This window comes from Patiria miniata, unplaced genomic scaffold (assembly GCF_015706575.1).
Source record: "Patiria miniata isolate m_02_andy unplaced genomic scaffold, ASM1570657v1 HiC_scaffold_5, whole genome shotgun sequence".
In the NCBI taxonomy this organism is placed as follows: domain Eukaryota; kingdom Metazoa; phylum Echinodermata; class Asteroidea; order Valvatida; family Asterinidae; genus Patiria; species Patiria miniata.
Window position 1 is genome coordinate 37,475,025 of NW_024037072.1, and position 23,759 is coordinate 37,498,783.

The 23,759-nt window shown below is 40.4% G+C and overlaps 1 protein-coding gene across 2 annotated transcripts in view; it reads left to right on the forward strand.

The window, feature by feature from the left end:
* Positions 1-20,880, forward strand: part of LOC119740837 (tetratricopeptide repeat protein 7B-like) — a 38,382-nt gene extending 17,502 nt beyond the window's left edge. For both annotated transcript variants that reach the window (XM_038216287.1, XM_038216288.1), the window contains 11 exons: positions 78-161; positions 857-961; positions 1,751-1,865; positions 3,063-3,193; positions 3,921-4,081; positions 5,046-5,159; positions 6,836-6,936; positions 17,635-17,775; positions 18,807-18,904; positions 19,588-19,784; positions 20,740-20,880. In XM_038216287.1, coding sequence (XP_038072215.1) covers positions 78-161; positions 857-961; positions 1,751-1,865; positions 3,063-3,193; positions 3,921-4,081; positions 5,046-5,159; positions 6,836-6,936; positions 17,635-17,775; positions 18,807-18,904; positions 19,588-19,784; positions 20,740-20,869 — 1,377 coding nt within the window. In that variant the 3' untranslated portion in view covers positions 20,870-20,880. The remainder of the gene's footprint in view (positions 1-77; positions 162-856; positions 962-1,750; positions 1,866-3,062; positions 3,194-3,920; positions 4,082-5,045; positions 5,160-6,835; positions 6,937-17,634; positions 17,776-18,806; positions 18,905-19,587; positions 19,785-20,739) is intronic.
* The last annotated feature ends 2,879 nt before the right edge of the window (positions 20,881-23,759 follow it).

Here is a 23,759-nt window from a genome sequence, read left to right on the forward strand (position 1 = left end):
TCACTTGGAGTATCCGAGTGCTGATGCCAGTTCATTATCATTTTCAAGACGGCAGATTATTCTGTATTTATTTTCAGCTTTTGGATGGGACCATGAAGTTTTCCTACCAGGAGTTCCACATGTGGTACCAGTTTGCACTGGCGCTCATCAGTGCTGGCAGGGTAAGACTGATAGACAAATTAATGGGAGATTGACTTGTGGCTCCATGCAAGAACTGTGGATGGCACTGCGATCTTGCAAGGTCCATCGTAGGACAATACATGCGCAGATGACCAATTTTCAATTGTTATCTGCACAAACCTGTGGTTTCGGCATGAGACAAATACAGGTGGTAATGTAATAATGGTACTCGGATTTCCTTCGATATAGTTATTATTTGTCATCAAGTCTGTAGTCTTTCACAATACTTTTCCAAAGTGTTCTCCACTAAAAGAATATTGTTATGGGGATTGCTTTGACGCGCACTGTTCCTTGTGTTTGACGCACTTACACCAGGGGATTTGTACTATGTACACGCAGTGTTATGGCCGCGCGTCGCGGCAAAATTGCAGTCAGGCAAGATGGCATCGGTCGGTCACCCCCAACTATACTTTCTTTGCCGGTGAGGGGGTACTTGTGAACGTAGCTGATACAACAGTCATAAACCAACATGTAGGTGGTTCACTTTGTGTGATTGGTTAACATCTCCCTACAGTTGACCAATCAACATCCAGGATTTGTGACATCTTTCCGGGGTCACAAGTAATCCCATCCATGGCAAAAATCAGATCAAATAGATTTCATTTTGAATGAAATAATTCAAATCTCATCCCTTGTGCTAAATATTTGGTTGGCATTGTGTTTTTAATTTATGTAGTACACAAGGGCCTTGTTGGTGCTGCGAGAGTGTGCCACGATGCAACCAAAGAATGAGCTAGTGTTGCTACAGGCCGCCAAGATATGTTTGGAGAAACTCAACATGGTAAGGAAAAGTTTTCTGAGATCTTCAGCACATACACTGGAACGTTGCTACAGGTATACCGAACACCGCTATACCGAACATTCGCCTATACCAAACATTCGGTTACACCAAAAATTTGGCTATACTGAACATTCGACTATTTCGGACATCGTGCTTGGCTCCTGATTTTTGTGTACAAAACGTATCGAACACTGTTGTTGAAAAATGTCAACATAATAGCGACAAGTGGCTATTAAATCCCCAAGGAATAGAAGGGCAAAGCCACCCAAAGTTGTAGGTACGGTAGCAAAGCTGTAGGTAGTAAGCTCATAAACTGTGTAATTTCATTATTCAAAAGTCGGCATGTGTTCAAAGTCGTCTTTCAGTAACTACCAGGGCGTACAGTGTGAAGTTCTAAAGGGCGCTATTTATTGAAAAGTGAGTATCGGAGTACCGGCAGCTTAAAATCGCTATACCGAACGATCGCTATTACGCATGCAGTATATGGAAAACCAGTCAGATTTATGGGTATATGGATATAGTTAATATCCATTGACCCATTATCTGATGTTTTTTATTTTTGAGTGTCACAATCAAGTCCTGAACGAGTCAGTCATATGTCAGATCAAAAATAAGCAGGGAATGCAGGTGTCTTACTTCAGTTGGTGAATGAATGTGAGGAATTGTGGGAACATGACAATTGTGAGTTTATGTGTCATTTTGAAAATTTTTGAAAATACTTGCCTCTTGTGATTATACTGTCATTAGTATCATTTCATAAATTTCTTTCTTCTCTGTTTTTGGCTTCAGATCAACGAAGGCATAGAGTTTGCTGAAAAGGCTGTGGCGCTGGGAGATAGAGGCCCATTTGCTGCCAAGAGCTATCGCTGGCTGGGTGTTGGCTACACGCTCAAGGCTAACGAAAGTAGGTCCAACCCACCTAAATCATAACCCCAATACTCCATTCAACCAGGAGGTTTTGGATCACTTTGCAGGATTGAGTAAAGAAGAACCCCGTTAATTTACGTGGGTCATGAAAGTATAACAGGCTTTTGAGTATTCTACTCTTCCTACCTTTTCTGATTTTTTTGCTCCTACTTTACCTACTTTTTTCTTGAAATTCCTACTTTTTTCAGTGAAATTTCTACTTTTTCCTACTTTTTTGTGCCACAACTCCGAAAAATGAAATCTCATTAAATGTTTCATAACAGTGTTACACACTGTCATATGTAAATCACACAATGAAGGGCTTGGGCGCAGGAGTACTGCAACTGTACTTCCAAGAGCTTAGTTGAGGATGGAGCATAATTGTTGTGAGTACAGAACATGCCAAATGAGGCTTATGATGCTGTGGACATGGGTGAGTATCAACAAAAACTATTCCTGAAAGCCTGCAAAAGTCCTACTTTTATACTGATTTTGTCCTCCAAAGTACAAGTTTTGTCCTGTTTTTTTTTATCCTATTGTTCTGCTACTTTTTTCACTTGGGTCTGCTTCAAAGCCTGAAATAAGTACAATTTGCTCTGGGTTTCAAGCACATTGAAGGATTTGGGGGAATCAGTAAGGCTCCCCTAAAAATTGCTAAGGTAGTTAGGATAAATTATAATTTGCATTTAAATAATTGAGCGGTCTCAATGAAGGTGTTATGGTATCACCCTTGGCATCATTTTAACCATAAATCCAATGACGCACAGCAGCGAGCCAGAGCACAGCAGCAGAAATAAATAATAATAATAAACAATAAACAGCACTCATATAGTGCACAGTATCTGACATCAAATGCCATTCAGGAGCGCTGGTCGTTGCAAAGTGAAAGTCAGTCCAGGAGTCAAAATGCCCGGTTGAAGAGATGAATCTTGAGCTGTCGTTTGAAGGATGACTGATTATTCTGTGTTCTGAGGTCAAGTGGTAGTGAATTCCATAGACGGGGTGCAATATGAGAGAAGGCTCTGCCTCCATAGCTGGCGAGGCGGGATGTGGGTACAAGGAGTGTGAGAGCCGAGGACCGTAGGCCAGGCCTCACGTTATGAAGGTGTACAAGACCTTTAAGGTTCAAGCTTCTGGATTAAGTTCCATGAGCTTCCATGTCTACATTTCATGACTTTTATATTCTTCATACTAGCCTCCATCCACACAGAGAGGCAGGAACTGCAGAAGAAGGCCCTGAAGGCCCTGGAGAAATCCCACTCCCTGGACAGTGGTGACTTCCTGGTCCTGTATCACATCGCGTTGCTGCTGGCAATATCCAGACAGGTAACAGCATAACTAACGAAACATTGAAGTTGTGCTGTCCATGTTTTTCAAGGGATTCAATCTTTATTTTTCTCCTGATGAATTTACAACTTGAGTGTTTAAATTTGTTTTAAAGTTGAACAAAGAAATTGACTAGAGTGGGGTTTCAACCTCTAACCTCCGGATTACCTTTCCAGTGCTCTACCAGCTGAGCTATCTAGCCCTATTTCATGTATGTTGGCGGTTCCCAAATTTGTCAATGTCTTTGTTCAAGGGGCGTTAGTCAGAAGCCATAAACCTGTATATGCCATGCAGCCAGGGATCACGCCCAAAGTCACGATGCAGACCTTGGAAATTGCAGTGTTTCAATTTAACGTCTGCAACCCTCTGAAAAAAAGGGATTTCTTCTGGGGTTGCCTTTGCCCACAAACAGGTCCACCCTGTTCCTGTCCCTAAACATCATCGATACTGATAGGGGGTTAGGAACCAGTCTCTACCCTAGGGGACTGAATTATTGTTGGGCTGCAAATAACTTGAAATTTGTAAAGTGATGATTCCATAACTGAATGTGAGCCAAATTTATCCGTTTGCAGTCTCATTGACAATACCAACAAAAAGGTCGTCAACAATCAAAACTTCGTTAAGAACAACAGCAAATAACTCCACTACGACACTGTAAAGATACTTCTAAAACAGCATTTTCGTAAAAGAAAATACCAAATTCTGTTTGATTCTTTTAACAATTCAGATTCCAGAGGCTCTCTTGAAGGTCCGCGAGTCTCTGAGACTGAACGGCGAACACATCCCCTCTCTACACCTCCTGGCCTTGTTGCTATCGGCCCAGAAGCAGTACGGGGAGGCCCTGGGTTTGATAGAAGTAGCCTGCAACCAGTACCCAGATAGTATCAGGTAAGCAGATAGATCAGAGATCAGAGAAAAAGCTGGAATGCTATCCACATATTCATGAACAGTCTCCATTGGCTATGCACTGAGAGATTTTATGAGTTCACTGGTATACAGAGATGACATGGTGGATAGTCGATATTACTATACCTCATACATATTCATGATCGAGAGCCAAGTTCTCACTGGTTCATTCACCATCACGTGTCAGCCACTAGTTTTGCTGTTTACCAAGGTGCACGCGATGCGTAGAAGACTATCGCACTGGTTAGCAAAGTATCACATGCGCTTTACGTAGCAATCGTGGAACTAGCACCGGGGGTAGTGCGCACGCACGAACATCGCCCTAGCAGCATGCAGCAGCTACTTTGTAACTTCATGAACTGTTTGTGAATGTGTTTGAGGTATAGTAACACAAATAAAATATGATTTAGTTCGGGTGGATAGTCGATATTAGCTCTCCTCAGTATTGGAAGTTGACAGACTAGTTCGCAAGGCAAATAGTCCGTCAACTTCCAATACCTCGGGGAGCTAATATCGACTATCCACCCTCAAACCATGTTTTATTTGTATACTAGCTCCTGAGGTAATGGAAGTTCCTGAGGCAATGCCGATGGAACTATCTGCCTAAAATTGTACCTTATACATGTTCAGCAAAATTTCATCAAGTTACACATCAGTGACCCAGAAGGGAAAGGTTTTGCCGGTTTGGCGTATGTACGTGTATTGTGCCATGTGTCCAAGTTGTGTTCATTACTGACTGGCTATAGTGGCTTTTTAGTGTTTATGCCGTGTGAATGTTATCAGTATCTTAGTTGCTTTGCTGCAACCACCTCTTGACTTCCCAATATTTCTCATGGAATTTTGGGAATTTCTTAGGAAAATCTGAGTAAAACTCATGATATTTTGTTTACATAAAGTGCTGGCAACCTCGATTTACCTTGCCCAAACCGTGTATTCATCCCCACAGTCTGATGTTCACTAAAGTCAAGCTAGAGGAGATACAGTCGGGTCCAGAGGAAGCATTGATGACATGCAAACAGATGCTGTCTACGTGGAAGGAGACCTATGATGCTATGCAGAGGTAAGAAGCTTACTGATTCTGTGCATATCAACGGTGTTTTCACAAAGTGACAAAAACCTCAATATCCTGCAAAAAGGTTATTCCGAGATAATCGCATTTGGAGTTGATCCTTTTTTCAAAACACATTTTCGACTCGTTTGTAGTTATAGATTTGGGAAATGTTTGCATTGTCAAGTAACGTATACTTTGTTCTTTGCTAATTCAAATTTGTTTGTTAGAAGTCTCTCTTAATAAACAGTAATTCATTCATAAAGATATTCTTTATAAAGATATTCTTCACTTCATGAAAATATCAAAACGCAGAGGCATCTAGAATTTGTCCCATTACTTTGTACACACTCTTCGTCAGTTCGTGAAAAAAATTAATCGTTCTTAGAAATTGTTATATTTGCGCGTCTTACGTCACTGCAGCGCGCGCGCGTCTGTTCTTTATCGACATCGTTCGCAGTGCGCGAGTCCACTCCCATCCTAACGCGTGTGTAGAGAAATGCATTATCCCTCTGGCCCTGCTAACGAGGTAAGTTTTTGTCACTTCATGAAAACAGAAAAACACGGATTTCAGGCTTTTTGTCAAATGTTTGTTTACGATACTTACAAAAGTAAACAATATTTAGCTTTGAAACTTGGTCAAATTCTTCTTTGTGTCAAGTGCAATAAGTTGGACAGCAAAGCTCAAAATCTTAAAATTATTGATTTTGCAGGTTTTGTCACTTCTTGAAAACATTGTCGATATGTAACCCCCTCAACGGTTTAAAAAGGGGGGTTGGGGAGGCTACTGGGAGGGACATTCCAACGCATTGGAAAAAATGACTGGTGCTCACGTGAAGACACTCTGGGATTGTGCACATTCAAATAGGTGTGCCCTTCCTGCCATGAACTCCGGGCACAAGTACCCCTCAGTGTTTGCCAAGGGAGAGTTGGGGGACACCACTGGGAGGGACATTGAAATGCAATACCGTCGGCGCCTGATGCTCACGCGAAGAGGCAATGGGTTTGTGCACGTTTATAATAAAAATTAGTCATGCGTAATTTGTGACGTATGTGCATGAACCCCAAGGACAGACAGACAAAGGGAGAACAACAGATTCTTTGTTGTCCTTGAGCGTTCATCTTTTGTTGAAAACTGTCCTCGATCCTGAGTGTGTTACATTATTGTAGGGACAAAGGGAAACACAAAGCAGTGTCCACTCCGGTCACACATAACAGGGGATGAAAAATAACACACGAAGACTTTTGTCACAGTTCATATAAATAGCCTGAGAGTTGACTTGTGATGGGCTTGTGATGACTTGTAATGGGCTTGTGTTGACTTGTGATGGGCTTGTGATGACTTGTGATGGGCTTGTGATGGGCTTGTGATGACTTGTGATGGGCTTGTGATGACTTGTGATCGGCTTATGATGACTTGTGATCCATCCCAAGTCATCACAAACCTCGACTTCAAGATGGAAGTTTTCTAAAAGGGATGTAGTCGAGTCCATCACAAGTCCCTGCAAGTCCATCACAAGTCCTCCAGTCCAACTTCAAAACACAAGCTGTTCAAATGAGCTTTGACAAAGGCATCCACTGTTTCTTGAGACTGGACTTGTGACTGAATTTGTGACTGGACTTGTGATGGAATTGTGATGTACTTGACTACATCTCCGTTTTCTAATCTGATTGGCATGATTGGACAGTGAAGAGACCAGTCGGGGAACAGGACTCCTAGACATCGTGACGAGTGACCGACGCAGCCTGGCCCAGATGCACCTCTCAGAGTACAGTGATAGAGACTCAGGTATGTAGAATACTATGGTAAATACATAACGTCCAGGACCCACTTTATTGTTGTGCTGTCCGTACAATCCTGCAGCCAATTTCACGAAACAGTGCGCAAGTTACGGCATGCGTAGGACTTACCCCACAAATTTGTTGCGCAGCTGCGCAATAAACTTACGATCGATTCCACGAAACTTGCCGTAACTGCGCAATGTTTTAAACAATTTAAATATCTTGGACGAGGATAATAACAGCGTTTTTGACAGCTGTTTGTGTATGATTTTGTTCGGTCACGAAACAGCCGTCGAATCACCTCCGCCTGCCATATGAAAACAGTTTTGTTCTACTTTCTTCAGAATCTTGTGGCAACTCTGACAATTCTGTCACGAGTGAAATAGCAATCTTGTGCCTCAAACAAAGCTGTGAGTGTCTTGTATAACCTTGATAAGTTGTGCAAGTACAGGCTCCGGGAGGATCACGATTTGCTGGGTAAAATAGTTCATTTTCAGTTGCTACGCCACAACTTATGTCATCAAAAATGATTGCGCAAGTTACGCCATTATTTGTTGCGCAAGTCGCTGACTTTCGCACTATGAAACTATCGTGTGTCATAACTGAAATGTTGCGCAGCGTTGAATGTTGTGCAACTGATGCAATAAATTACGGGGCAAGTGGAGTTACGTCATTGCGTAAAGTTTCATGCTGCACTTATGATAACAACTCTGTAGTGCTGTGCAAACTTGAAAAAGCACAGAAACTGGAACATTAAATACAGAAAAGGTCAAAGGTTGGAGGACATGTGACAATGTGGCACCAATACCCACCAAAAACAAAAATTAACGTATGGTGTTTTTTTTGTGTTTTCTAAATAAAACTTTGAAACATTTCAAATAATCAATTGATATCCCCAAAATGATCAGTTTCCTTCAAAGTTAAGTTCCCCGTGCTATTTTCGAGTTTCCCTCTCGAAAAGTAGATTTGTTTTTTCAAGTGCTATTATCCTTGCAGTCTAAAAGTTATTCACTTTTGAATGAGACATTGAACAAATAAATTCACCGGTGTTAAGTTTATATTGAATTATTTCCTCAAAAAATTTGAGTTATTACCTACCAGACAATGATACGGCTCCCACAAGGCGGGTTCATTTGTGCATAAAATGAAAACCCTTTTTTTTCAGCGCATTGCAGACGCCCAAAATCGGAATAAAGTAATTTTTTTTTGTCAAAACAAAACTTACAAATCAAAATTTGTTAGGAGAAAAATAGTCAAAGTATTTTAAGAGCACGGGGTATGCAACTTTAAACTCCACTCTATCTGCTGTGCCTCTGCATCATGCCAAATGTGAGTTTTGCACTTAATCAATAACCTTGATGTTGCCTTTAACCCTAAAAGGGCTGGGTTATTTTGACCATCTCTCAGCCGGGGGGGGGGGGGGATTCTGCCCAAGATCTCGGGCATCGAGCGACGAAAAATTTTGAAACTCGGTACATGCATAGAGCAACTCTTCATGAACATACCCAAGAAATTCAATGACTACATGTATAGGTCAAAGGGTTTTGGAATTATGGCTAATTAATTATTCATATGTACGAATGGCAATTCTGCTCTGTGCACACCACGTATTTGGGAAAATTCAGTTTTCACGGCACGTAGTGTTAGAAAATTTTTCGCTATGCGGCAACCCGTGGTCCAATTTTTATGTTTTGGGTACCAAAAGATGCGCAAGGCTCGTGGCTAAAAAGTCATAACAGCTCGGGTCGCGAAAATGTTCAACGCTATCGTGGAAAAACTTGAGTCCCCCCCCCCCCCCCCGGCCCTTTTAGGGTTAAAAAGCTACAGTTTCTTCTCATTATGTCATTCACTTGAACAAACGAAGGCGCCCTTTTACCTGCCACTTATTTTGCTTCCATCATGTGATGGAAGCAGTTTGACTTTGACCCGTGTCTGTTTGTTAAACTTAATTTTCCCCTCCGCCGTTCTATTTTGGTTGATGGACTTTGACGCACACCACCTTGACTTTGTGTTGGTGATGTTTGAATTGTTTTGTGTAATTTTTCCAGCCGGTAAACAAAAATTAACACACATAAAATATTTGCTGAGGTGTGGGCCTGTGCCAAATGGGGAAGCGAGAGCTTGTAAGCAAATAATGATTGGATGACAAAAGATTATTTCATACTGAATTAGCTGTATTAAACTACTGATGAACACTGTGTACCTCCATATTTAAAGTGTATTATACAAGTGAAAAAAGTAAGACAGAAATGTTTGAACAAGTGACTTTATTAAATTCAAATAAAACAGCATAACTTCCCAATTATTTACTTCTGCCAATAATCATTCAAACGTTTTTTTATTATTGACATTTTTTTTATTATTGACATAATCACTAGAATTTGTACAGTGTAACCAAGATATCAAGAATCCTGAAGGGATGGGACCAACTAGCAAACTAGCATTTGTATTTATTACCAATGAAAGAGTTTAAATAGAAAATTATATATGGCAGTTTGGGTTTTGTCAACAATGGTTCAGTTTGTGTTGTCAGTTTTAAACCGGGCATTTCAACATCTACCAAAGAAGACGTGTTCACCCTTAAAAGCAAAGTAGAATCAAGACTATGAATCGCAACATTTGCTTTTTCCCTCTGTGCGTAATCAGTTAAAGAGGTTGTGGAATGCTCGAAGACATTTAGGTCTGTCATGAAATGAGTACAAAAGGTACTTTTGAGAGCTGTTTTTCAAGTCCTGTTTCGACCCGAACGTGCAATTTGTGTAAAAGTCGTCGTTGGGGGCAGCAAACAAAACATAGTAAATCGTGACGTAATAAACGGGACTCTCAATGCAGCGTAGTATAAACAAGTCCTGTTTATTACGTCACGATTTACTATGTTTTGTTTGCTGCCCCCAACGACAACTTTTACACAAATTGCACGTTCAGGTCGAAACAGGACCTGAAAAACAGCTCTCAAAAGTACCTTTTGTACTCATTTCATGACAGACACAATAGTTGTTTATTTCACCACACCTTAGGCTACATATACCCAAAAAATGATGGCAATGTCTTCGAGCATTCCACAACCTCTTTAAATAGACACTGCCTTGCCCTTTGCCCGCAATATTATCTACACCCACATTTTTTACAGAGTTGGGATTTTCCCCTCTCTCTCCCGTCCTTTTCCCGCAGCACTTGAGACATTATTTTCTTCAGAATGTCCCCATAATGTAAGTTGTACCTCTCTACGAGGGTTTGTACTACGGAGAGCTGTTTTTCAGTTCAAGTACGCACATGATTAGGGGTTGACAATTTTGGGTCAACAAAAAAATTGGTCCTCGTCACGGAAATTTTTGGACTTTGGATAGGTGGCACGTATTGACTCAAGGACAACAATTTCAGTTCAGCCGGGGGAAAAAAAAAAAGCTTCCTGCATTTGTTGGAATATAAAAAAACAAGGCAAACATAGACGTGGTGTCTTCAAAAGGGTAATTTTTCCCGAAGCCTTAAAGGTTCAGAAGTTCATGATCAAAACATTGTGAAGCAGGCTAGGTTCTCCTCAGCAAATGCAGTGTATTGTACTTGCTGTAAAGTTAACCCTAACAGAACTCAACCCATCAAACCCCAACAGCATGTTTTGTTGGAATCTGTCTGGATGGGTACAGTACCCCTAAACTGACAGTCTTTTACATTGGGTTGGCACACCTCCAGAAACAAAGTCAGAAATATGTGTGTGCAGTTCCCATAATGGTATTGGAATTTGCCAGGATGGGTATGGTTCCTAGTGAATCATGCTATTGGGTTAATATTATGTACAATTCTCAGGGAGCAAATTTTTTGTCTGAGAAAGTGCGCCAACACCTATCCCCTATCCCGAGCTCCAGCCAACTCCAAAAAAGGGAGAACAATGGAAAAGGAAGAGTATTTTATCTTTTAATTTTGAGTTTAGCCCTAACCTTACCAACTCCATCAAAATCCACGGTCCTGCTTGCCTGGTTTGATTACATTTTGATGGACTTTGAAATTTGATGAATTTTGCCTAGCATCCAGTTTTGCTGTTGTCATACTACATGTATACTTTATGTGTCAAAAAAAATGTCCTACTTTTGATCCTAAATAACTCTGTTGTTTACCAATGGAATTATACCAAAATTTCAGATCATGTAAACAAGGCATGACAAATTTTATGGAGCGAGTTTCTTTAGCTTTGTGCAACAGGGTGAGATTTAAATGCCACAGCACAAAAAAACCACTTTCAGAATCTGCCACTTTCAGCACTGGAGATGGTGGCAGAAGGTGCATACTGTGGCCGAAAGCTTCTGAAAGAATGCAGGATTACCCCTGATGTCATTGCACACCTCCTTGATCGTTTTGGAACAACACATTAAGAGTTGCAAACGGACGTCTGATCAGCACGCGCCTTCCACCACTGTCTCCAGCGCTGTATCGACAAATATGTGTTCATTGACAGCCAGATATGTTCATGTTAACATGAGTATTTCCAAATGTTAAAAAAATGCCTGTCATGCTTGTTATCAGTCTTTAAAAAAAATTGAGCTCAAAAATTTAAGACTTGCATTTGAGAATTTCAAAGCCAGACATATTGCCCGCAGTGTGTATTTAATGTCCATTTAGATGTACCTTGAGTATTTACTCGAATGAGGGTCGGGCTTTGATCTATCATGTTCTATTAATGATCATCTGGTAAGGAAAAAAAATTAAGAAAATGTTATAATAAGTAAAATTATGCATCGGTAGCTTTTCCAGCTTTTCCAGCTTTTCCAAATCCTTCAAGCAAACTTTGTGGAACTTTCTGGGTACTTCCCCCAAATCCGTACATTTGAATTTGGTGAAAACTGCAAAGATATACTAGCTAAGTTTTACTGTCCAAACTCCATCTGAATGAGACAAAAAGTGTGACAGGAATATTTGTTTAGATTCAGGGTAGTTAGTTTAAGTTCCTTTTCATATAAATAAGATAAATTATCGTACTATTCTTTTGCCTATCTAGCTGTTCTGCCTCCCAATTTTTAGAGAAAAACATGATCATAATAATAATAATATACATGTATTTTCATTGGAGTAGTTATTGATAAATTAAATGGCCCGATGTGTGTTTTTCTAATCAGTTGTCCAAAGGCCAGACCCAAATTCCCGATAAGTACAAAAAGAAGGTACTGAGTGATATCTCTTCCCATTCAGCTTGGTATGAACATGCTTTGAAGGCCCTGGCCTGAAGAAGAAAAACCAAAGATACCCACAGATAGTCTGACTATCTGTAGGTATTATTTTTTTTATCTGAAGGACAAAAGTGGGTCAGAGTCCATGGTCATCAATCAAGATTCATGGCAATAAGTTTTTGAACTTGTCAACACATGCAGACTTTTAAAGAAACCTATGAGACATCTGTCTTTGGTGAAATGTTTTGTTAGGCCCAAAAAAAGGTCTTTGGATGCTATGTGCCCCTTCGGTTTTAAAAAGGCCATATCCCACATCATAAGCAGTCAACAAGTGTTAAATATTGCCCTCGCTGGATATGAGCTTGAATGTCATAGCACATTGTTGTAATGTCAGACATAAATTCCCAAATAGACCACAAAGGGAAAGTGAAAAAAATAAATTTCATTTTGCCGACGCGCATGGCTACGGTGACGCGTGCGCATACCAGAAACCGGAGACTTATTTTTTTTAGCCTAAACACATTTACATTTTTTTTGTAGGATAGCCAATTATCCAAACAGAGGCAATTAGGCTACCTTTGTCCAATGCCTAAAATTCAAAACAATTCAAATGCTGCAAACCTGGGAAATAGCAAACAGGGATCACTAAGAGGGATACGGCTTCTGACCAGCGCCCCTTGAACATAGACAATGACAAAAATGGGGAACCGCCAACATAGAACTGGATAGCTAAGTTAGTAAAGCACCAGAATGGAACCCGGAGGTCACAGGTTCAAATCCCGTTCCAGTCAATTTCTCTGTTCAACTTTACAATTAGAAATTAGTTCCATAATACCGGCCATTTATTCCATACTCCAAATTTAATTTCCTGACCCACCTCAACCATCCCCTTTTTAGCTGTCCATTCACCCCCAGGCCTTACATCTACATGTATCGGAGTCTACCCGATGTTCCCCAATACCTATGTATCCCAATACCTATGTTCCCCATAATCCTTAGGGTTAGGGTTTGGGTTAGGGTTAGGGTTAGGGTTGGGGAACATAGGTATTGGGGAACATAGGTATTGGGGAACATAGGTATGCACCCACATGTATCTACTCCAACCATGGCATAAATCGCATGAAGCCGCAACACATTGCTAGCAGCCGTGCACATGGATTCATGTAGTAAACGTGATTTTTGTTACAATTTCCTTTCCATCATTTTCAATACAGCCGTGTGGGGAGATACTTTGAAGAGTGAGTAAAGATACCAATTCAAGCACAAAAACAGTATTTCTTAATCCACATTACTTTGGGTGTCGGTTAGTATTAGTGGCACGTGTATCACCTCTGTATGAAAGGACCATTTGTTATTTGGTTTACCTTTACTTATCAAATGGTAACAGTTTTCAGCTCTTCATTTGGGTCGATTTATCTCAATTATTATATTTTACTTGGTTTTCCAGTGATATTTATATCCCTGTCTACCAGTGTTGTAGGTCTCGAGACCGGTCTCGAGACCACTTTTTGCTGGTCTCGGTCTCGGTCTCGGTCTCGGAAGCTGTGGTCTCGGTCTTGGTCTCGGTCTCGGTCCCCTTTGGTCTCGATATTTTGGCTGGTCTCGGGTCGAGACCGGCAATATGTAGCTTTTACAGCTCGATCGATTACTTTGTGTTCACTTCGTTCAGTACCGTTGTTATTTTAAAAATTTGCTAGCCCGTAGATCAAGCTTGTTATATATCGCGGTCGGTTTGGACTCGACTGCACGTTGGAAAGTCCCCAAAGTACATGTAAAACTGCAGCAGTACCAGTCACTGAACGATTTGGAACAAGTTCGGCATTTGTCTGTTGAGTCGGCCACATAAAGCAAAGTATAAACTTGTAACAATTTATGCAATAAGGGTCAACCATTTTCGGGGATTGTGTAGTTTAGCCCACCCCTGTGGACGTAATCACTTGCATTTTGTATTCTGATAATAAATGAGGTGCTTCCAATTAGTTATATTTTCGACCCCACACAATGTTCTCTTCAATTTGGGACAGTATTTTTAGGAAAAAGTAAATTTTTCTACCTGATTTTCCAGCTTTGAACTCACACACTCTTACCAGTTACCACTCACTGTTGCCATGAGAGTGTATGATGAGACCCCATTTTCTGGCTGCTCATTTTAAAGTACCCCAGTATTCCTCAAAAATTAAAAATCCCGTTCAGAAAAAAAATAAAAATCCATATCTGGCACATTCTGGCTACCCCCTCGCAACTTGTGGGTCTACATGTACAAGTCCACATTCTATGACAAAAATTTAAAAATTAATTCAACATTTTCTAGCTCCCATTTTTAAAAATCAAGTACACAATTCTTGTTAGAAGTTAAGTCCTATATTTATTTTAGGAAAAAAGAGGCACAATGTAAAATTAAAATTGCATCTTTTAAATATCCGTTAGAAGTCATAGCTGAAACCAAAGGGGTGACTGTGGAGTTTAGGATCTGAGTTCCTATAACAGATGAAACATCTACCTTTAACTTTTTACTTTTGTCACGATTGGGTGAAGACAACATGTCAAAGCCCATATTTCTCAAGTGTAACTACTGTTTGCTCAAGTAAGGTGTCATGTATCAATTTGTAAACATTGCCACTGGTCAAAATTTGGTCTGTATTCTTTGTGAATAGAAAGGTTACATTTTTCAACTATAATAACGTGTCTTGTTTTTTTAATTTCGACTATTGTTATTTATTATCAGCGGTCTCGGTCTCGGTCTCGGTCTCGGACCATATTGGTCTCGGTCTCGGTCCGCCTTGAAGGGGCTGGTCTCGGTCTCGGTCTCGGTCTCGAATCTTCAGGTCTCGGTCTCGGACTATCCGGTCTCGACTACAACACTGCTGTCTACATGGTCAATAGAGAATTCAATTCAATTAAATTCAATTCAATGCAACATTTATTTCCAAATCATACAGACACTGTAATAATTACACGAAGAAAAAAAAAAGTAATTGGAGGCATAAACACAAAAAGCTGAAGCTTGTAAGGGGGATGCCTTAGAGTTAAATGAACAATACTGGGCTATACATTTGTAGTATGATAGTAAATAAGTACAACATGTACATGTACATGTTACAGAACAGAAGAAATGTAGCGGACACACAAACGAACAGACAAATAAACAAACTACCCCAACAAACAAACAAACAAACAAACAAACAACCACCCCAAACAAACAAACAAACAAACAAACACCCCAACGGACAAAATGCGAACAAATGGTAATGAGTAGAAGTTGAAATACTAAAATTCTCCATGATTCCACACACACAAGTGTGCAAACGTCTTCAATGCTGGACCTCCTATTGTCCGCGGTTAAAACTTTTTGGAAAGAACTGTCAGTGGTTTTGTACACGATTTTAATTGTGGACCTTCACCCAATCCTGGACCATAGTGTCCTCTAATGTTGTTCAGTGGGAAAGGGCCACATAAATGGTGCAAATTCATGAAGTTACGTGTATTTTGGGGAACAAACCCATGCCATATGATCTTTACAATTCAGTAGAAGTCTTCTTTTTTTAAGAGCACATTTTTAGCTAGACATTCACTTTTTTCAATAAATACATGTACAGTCAAATTCATTTTTTCTTAAAGTATTCTTCGTAGCAAAACCCATCTGTATACACACCACAAATAAATACATACGGTACATCAGTGTGCCTATCAGTGGTCATAGTGTTGTGGTCGCATGCGATAATTCTGTTTGAGACCACCCATGCATTGTGTCAGATAAACATGCTATCAAATATGCAATTTCCTTTATATAGGTCTCCATTGAATATTTCATATAACCATATATTTTATAGTATGAATTAATATACATATAGTACAGGGTTTGAGGGTGGACAGTTGATATTCGCTCCCTGAGGTATTGGAAGTTGATAAACTAGTTCTCGAGGCGAAGCCAAGGGAACTAGTTTGTCAACTTCCAATACTGAGGGGAGCTAATATCGACTGTCCACCCGAAATAAACCATGTTATATTTGTTTTACTATACCTCATACATATTCAATTGCCGATTTTTTTTCGTTGCAGTATATACCTCAAACAAAATCTTCAGAGAAACTTGTCCAGCTCACCAAAAGAATATTATTGCTCAGCTTCACTAGTTCAGTTCGTTTGCAATACAGTAACTACAGTTGTAAATAAAGGTGTTTATGGACAACTTTCTTTTGTACAGGAAGCATATATAGTGTCCATAAATATTATCCAGTTCGGCATCATTGAGCTTGGGAAAATTAACATTTGCGCGTACCATGCATAGCTTGCTTGGGCGATGTTCATGCGTGCGTACTACACCCGTACGGCAGTTCCACAATTGCTTCGTAAAGCGCATGCATAGTAGACTGTCGCACGGGTAACCCGTGCGACAGCCTACTACGCATGCGTATTTACCCTCGCGCGCACTTTGTAAACAGCAAAAATAACATCTGCCACGTGATGGTGAATTGACCAGTAAGAGTTCGGCTCTCGATCATGAATATGTATGAGGTATAGTAACTGTCAGTGTTTGAACTACCATCACAACAGACTTTTTTGGCTGGTCCCAAAGAAGCCAGATGATGGAGTTGTAGTCAAATTCTCACTGGTACTCACAACTCAATCAAACGTCATCCAGTATCAAGACACAAGCTATCCTAATGAACCGTGTCAAAAGCATTCCTCTATTCATTATTCATCTCCTATTATTTCGACATGTAACTTGACTCGTGATTGACTACAGTTCTGTTCAGGGAAGTTCAGTATTACAGAAAGCATGCACAACACCCGTGTTTTTTTTTTTAAGTTTGGGTATTCTGTTTCTTGAAAGACATTGATGAGGATTGAGTCACTTCTCTGGGAATCTTACTAGACATTGGTCCAACTTGCTGGGAAGTCTTCTTTCTGGTTTTGCACTACATTTTCCTTATCAGCACTTTTACAAACTTAGTTCTCTTTGGAAACATTATTTAACTGGACAGCCATGTAAGTTTTTCAGTCTTCTCAAAAATGTGTCACGTTGATTTGAACTAATTGAAGTCAGCAAAATTATCTTGATTGACAAGTAACAGGTCACAAAAGTATGTTTTCACCCATACAGTGAAACGTCGCTATAACGAACATCGCAGGATCCACAGAAATTGTTCGTCATGGCGATCGTTCGGTATAGCGATTTTAAGCTGCTGGTGCTCCGATACTCACTTTCAACAAATAGCGCCCTCCATAACTTCACCCTGCATGCCTGGTAGTTACAGAAAGACAACTATAAACATGTGCCGACTATTGAATTATGTAATTACACAGTTTTTGAGCTAACTACCTACAGCAATGGGTGGCTTTCCCCTTCTATTCCTTGGGGAAATAATAGCCACTTGTTACTCTTATGTTGACAATTTTCAACAACAATGTTTGGTACATTTTGTACACAAAAATCGGGAGCCAAGGACGATGTTCGATATAGTCGAATGTTCAGTATAGCGGTGTTTGGTATAGCTACGTTCCACTGTGATAGACTTTTTTTTCGTAACTTGTTCACTGTTTAGGCTCTATCCATAATTCCATCGCTGCATCCCGTGTAGAGCACGCTCTCTCTGAGGTAGCCTCGTCTGAAGGTAGCTCCATCCCCAAGCAAGGACGATCTCAACAGATCTGGATGATGCAGGCTCACATCTGGCTGGCCATTGGTGAGTGCCAACTTTTTTAATCAACACTTTTGGTAACCTTGTAACCACTAAAGACTCAGGATGGAAATCTAGGTTTAATTTGATAAACATTTATCAAAACGGCCCAAGGGCGGATCCAGAACACAATTTTGAAAGTGGATCCCAAAAATTACGGCGAGGGGTTCGGGGCCTGCTTAAGGGCCCTGAAAAAATGTTGGATTCTAGATGCTCTGTGGTGCGATCTGAGGCAATTTCTTACCACTTTGTCCAATTTCTTTTGAGGGAAAGATGGTGGTGTACGCAGTGCCTGCCTTTATTGCGACATCACTTAAAAAAAAAAATGGGTTCGTTTTGGGGGGCAATGGCCCCCGTTGCCCCCCCCCCCCCCCCCCCCCGGATCCGCCCTTGAAATGGCCCACCATTCTTTTGCTTGAAAGAGAGGCACTGAACATTGAAGTTGCCCTGTTGGCTCATTGGAAGCATCATACACAATACATTGTATAAATGTATATCTTTGACGAAACAACTTGTGGTCATTCAAAATAAGATGTATAACTAAACTCCCTGTGATGTGATCAAGATGCTTCCAGTGCTTTGTCAATAGCACTCCGCACTAATGACGTCAATTTTGCTCCGCGCCATACGCGCGCATACCCCAGATATCAGACATACTTTTGAACAATCATGCGTGCACATGCATGCACACCTGGCCGCATACATTCGTATAGAAACGGTGTTGCAAGCGAGTGCGTAATCTCCACACGAGAAGTTCGTAAAGCATGCTTGTCTGAGATCTGGATACTTGCTTCTATTTTTAAAATTAGTGCGGAGTGCTATTAAATCACTTTTTTGCCTGCCAGGAATCGAAAAGTTAGGCCCACTGACTTGTTTTTATTAAATAACTTACAGATATTGTTCATTCTTTGTAAAATTGGCAGATATTGGAGGATTCAGAAAGATAGATGGTTTCCTTTAGAAAAATGTGCACAAACATTTGGTCCGTTTTGAAGAGTTTTCAAACTGTTATCCTATTTTGTGTGTTGACTCTTTAGCTGAGTTGTACCTGAGTCTTGAGAAACCCAATGAAGCCAGAGCCTGCGTACAAGAAGCCTCATTGCTCTTCCCTCTCTCACATCACATCCTTTATGTTGTAAGTATTCCATTGATTTGAGTAAGCCTTTCATTTTGCAGCTATCAATCTTCCGATTTGAATGTTTCATTGCAATGTGTTGTAAATTTACATCAGGTGACTCCTTAAAAACTGCTAGCTAAAGAGTGACACTTTGGGGATTCGGGGATGTAGTCGATCTCAAGTAAATCATTGTCCATTCACAAGTCCAGTCACAAGTTCATCACAAGTCCATCACAAATCAATCACAAGTCCATCACAAGTCCATCACAAGTCCATCACAAGTCCATCACAAGTCCATCACAAGTCCATCACATGTCCATCACAAGTCCATCACAAGTCCATCTCAAGTCCATCTCAAGTAAATCACAAGTCCAGTCACAAGTCCAGTCACAAGTAACAGTGGGTGAACAAATACAAAATAATGCCTTTGTCTGAGCTCACTTGAATAGCTTGTGAGTTGAATTGGGACTGGAGGATTTGTGATGGACTTGAAGGGTCTTGTGATGGACTTGCAGGGTCTTGTAGGGACATGCAAGGAATTGCAGGGACTAGACTCCACTTCATCCCTGGTAGGATTTGCATACAGGGCACCGCCATTTTGACAACAGTTTTGCATTATTATTGTTCCATTTTAGGATGGCACGTTCCCAGGGCCTAGATAACAAACGCAAACACCTTTCTTCCTTTCCTTTTGACCACAGCGAGGCTGCATTCACGAGTACAACCAGGACTACACGGAGGCCAAGACGTGTTACGACAGCGCCTTGGCCATCAACCCGTCTCACATCAAGAGCATGCAGACTCTAGGAGCCGTGCTGCTGTCCCTGGAGCAGTACGAGATGGCTGAGAAAGTGCTGAGGGATGCGGTGAATATCGACCCCACGGCGCATATGTCTTGGTAAGTGCTTATTAGACGGTTGCTTTGTGACTGGAAAAGGGGGAGGGCCAGGGTATAGTATACCATTATTGACCGCTTTGAGAGGTGTAGTAAAACTAAATGTAGGCTTTTGAGGTGATCCATGGAGCATTCTTTCTCCTGAAATGAAGCCAAGGGAATGAACAAAACTCACTCAAACATTTTTGTGAAGGGGTGGTTTGGAAGAGAGAAATACATTGTTCACCAATTTTGTATTGAAATAAAAGTTCAAATATATCAAATGACAAGGATCGATATGTCAGTTATATAAAACAAATATTGAGTGGCTTTAAATTGTGAAATGGGAGGAATATTATCGCTCGGTAAAATCTGGACTTTTCCAGTTCACTCGGCTTCACCTCGTAAAATGGAAAAGTCCAGATTTTGCCTTGCGATAATATTCCTCCCATTCCACGCTGATCCAGTCAATATTTGTATACCATTGCATAAAGCATTTCACCAAATCTGTTATTTTTCCTTTTACAGACTTGATATTTTTAAGAGACTCTTGTCCAGTGGCGTAGCCAGGAATTTTTCAGTGGGGGGGGCGCTGGGGGGGCTGGAACATTTCATGGGGGGGCGTCATGTAGATCAATGATAATTTTTTTAGAAACTCAAAATCTCAGTGGGGGGGCGACTGAGGGGGGGGCGGTCGCCCCCCCCCCCCCCCCCCCCCCACGTCCCCCCTTGGCTACACCACTGCTCTTGTCTGAAATCATCCCTCTTGAATCTGAGAGAAAGGCATCATCACTATATAAAGAAATGCATCTCTAGACCTTTCATCCAACTTTCAGACCTTTTTTTTCAAAATTGCCAATCTCATCTCTACTTGTGACCACCTACTTTAAAAAAAGAACCCATTTGTTACAAATAATGCCAACAATTCCATTTTGATGCAGGTATTTCTCTCATTTCTTGGGGTTTTTTTTCTGGGCAGGATCAATCTGGGTAAGGTCTTGGAAGCCCAGGGTGAGTACGAGTCAGCCAGTGACTGCCTCCTGACGGGATTACAGCTGGAATCCACCTGCCCGGTCCAGCCCTTCACAACGGCAGGCAGACTGGCCTGAGATGTACTCCCAGTGGAGAATAAAAGTTCTGCTTCCAGTTACCCTACCTACCCTATTTTGACAGCCCCTACCCTTATTTTGTTTTTGCTAAAAATGAGGAAAAAAGAGGAAAATTATCAATTACTACTTTTACCGTTGACTACAAGCAGACACCTTCATATGATCGTTCCCAAAAAAATTTGCCGAAAAAAAAATCCCTACCTTCCTACCCTATTTTCAAATGCCATGCAATCAGAAACAGAACTAATTTTTTTGGCCTAATGGCATTTTTTTTGTTTTGTAAATCGCTTGTTTTTGGCCAATTTGCCAGGGCAATATTCAGTAGACCAGACAATTTGACCTTTGATGGTCAAGAATCACAACTGTCTATCAAGTTATTTGATAAGCCCAAGAGTATGACAACCAGCCAAAAATTTACAAAAATGACTGAAATCTGAACCTCAACCAGATAAAATGACTGAGCCGCATGGCTTAGCCAGTTTAATACTCTGGCGTTTAATCCTCTCTGAATGTTTAAGGTGACATAATTAAAATGGGACCAATTTTATAAAGAGACCAAATTATATTCTAAGCAAAATCAACCGTAAACCAGCCACAGTCCATCTGCGTCACATTATTTTTTTAGCTGGCAACCTGCGATGCTTAGCGTAACTTATTTTTTGTACCTGGCTGTGTTTGTGCTTAGAAACTCCTTCAGTATTGACCCTTGGGCACAGGACAAGTTCACCTCCAATCAAAAATGACCATCTACGCCAAATACATACAACAAAAGGCCTTCTATATTTGTCCACCGTGGTGAATATTTCTGCGTCCTTATTTTGAAAACAAGCAAGTTTGTTTAAGATACCGTTTGGGATTGAAGTAGTCCTGAACAAGTTTATCTTGGCTACCAATCAAGTCCTGCGCAACGGCATACGCAAGCGCTTAGGTTTTCCCTGGTAACCCAGTGGTGGATGCAGGGGTGTGGCTAGACCATTTGAATTTTTTTTTTGGGGGGGGGTGGGAGGAGGGGGTTGACAACACCCATGCTGAAAAATTGCCTGGAATTGTGTTAAGGTCTTCAGGCCATCACAAAATTTAAAAAAAAAACGGGTAATAGGGGGTGGAGGCTGGATACCATCTAAGTTTTGGGGACAAAAATGAGTTGGGGGGGGGGGCCAAGGGGGGGGGGGGGCAGGAGCAGGGGGGTGTTCACACCCCCTATAGCAGCACCCATAAGCATATCCACTTTGAATAATTTGAAAGCAAACAATGCGAACGAAGGGCCGGGGTAACAGCCCTCATTTACTATTGTCTACCTGCAATTTTTATCAATCTCGATCCGCCACTGAAGCCATGCAATCTGGAAAAAAATACTGATAATTGCACAACAACAGATAACAGAAGAGTAGAAAGAATGGAAGAAATAATAAATGGGTTATTTAATTTGCTCTTTGAGGAAGATCGGATCATGGTTTTAAAGAAAATATTGTTCGAATATAGGAAAACCAAATTCTGAGCAGAGCATCTTTTTTATATCGATTGGTGCCAATTTGACAGCAAAACAAATTAAACAATGTTTTACTCTATGTGACCTCTGGAACTTTGCAAGGTTTATAAAGTAGCAGGTTCGAATCCTGTCAGATCAATTTTACTTTTTTTTAACTGAAGATTTAGTAAAGTGAACTTAGTTAATGACCCATTGTGACTTATCTGTGAAGTATTTCTGTGTCACGTACTGCCTTCTTTTGAAGTTTTCTGTCACAGGTTGATATTTCAGTAGTTTTCAACGTTTACTGGATCTTGCAGATTGTCTTTAATACTGGAGCACTTTGCGTGTATGACTAACACCATCAAAATGACCAAACTTACCAAAATTTGACCAACCTTTGAATAGTATTTTTTGTCTTTAATCCATCTTTGGTGGAACTTTACTGTGTTGTATATTTGAGGCTTATATAATATTAACAATAAGATTCATAACAATTGGGAATTTGCTTGCAAAACTGTCGTCAGATGTTCAAAAATTTAATTTCCAAATCATTGAAAATAGTCGACATTTTGCCTGGTACTTGGACTTAGAACCCAGGCACATGATCACTGTGCACTCATGAGGCCCCCGTCAATGGAGAAACCATTGTGCATGCTATTGTACAAAGCAGCTGCCCAGTGACCGGTATTCTGAACAATAGCTAGCACAATGCTATCGCCATTGAAGGGGGCCTGTGATAGAAATGATAGCGTGTCCGAATTGGTCTAGACCATTTTATATTTTAGTATGCTTCCAAAATGCTCTACTACATATTTCTGACTTTAGGTGTTATTATTAGGGCATGTTGTGTATTTATCAAATGAAAGATAAACTTGTGTACATATTCATGTAATATACTTGAACGTTCATAGAGATTATATGAAAGCTTTGTACTTTGTGAACCTCGACTGCACATGGCATGTTTTGGCATTTTGTGCAGAAGTCAATTATGTATCTCAGTACTTCCGTAAAAGTTTGGGTCGACTTTTGTATACGTTTGCTATGTTGTGTTTTGTTTAACTTAAAACATATTTGCGTGTAGTGTGTTGTATTTTGCTTCTCTCTTAATCTCTGTAAGCTATCAATTTATACGATAAGTGAAGTATGTCAGTAACTGTGAACTATTGTCTAAACCTCAATTAAATTGATTGTAAATGATTTACTTAAATTAAGCACGAATAGTAAATTTACTCTCCAAATTCCAAAGAGTGAAATTTCACTCCATTCGAGTGAAGATTCATTCCCATAGTCGGAAACTAGGGACTAGACGTTTTAGAGTGAAATGTCTTCAATCGTAAAGATCGAGTTTTCACTCGAGCTTCGACTGAAGTGGTTCATTTTTCAGACTATTTCAATCGAAAATGAGAGTGATTTTCACTC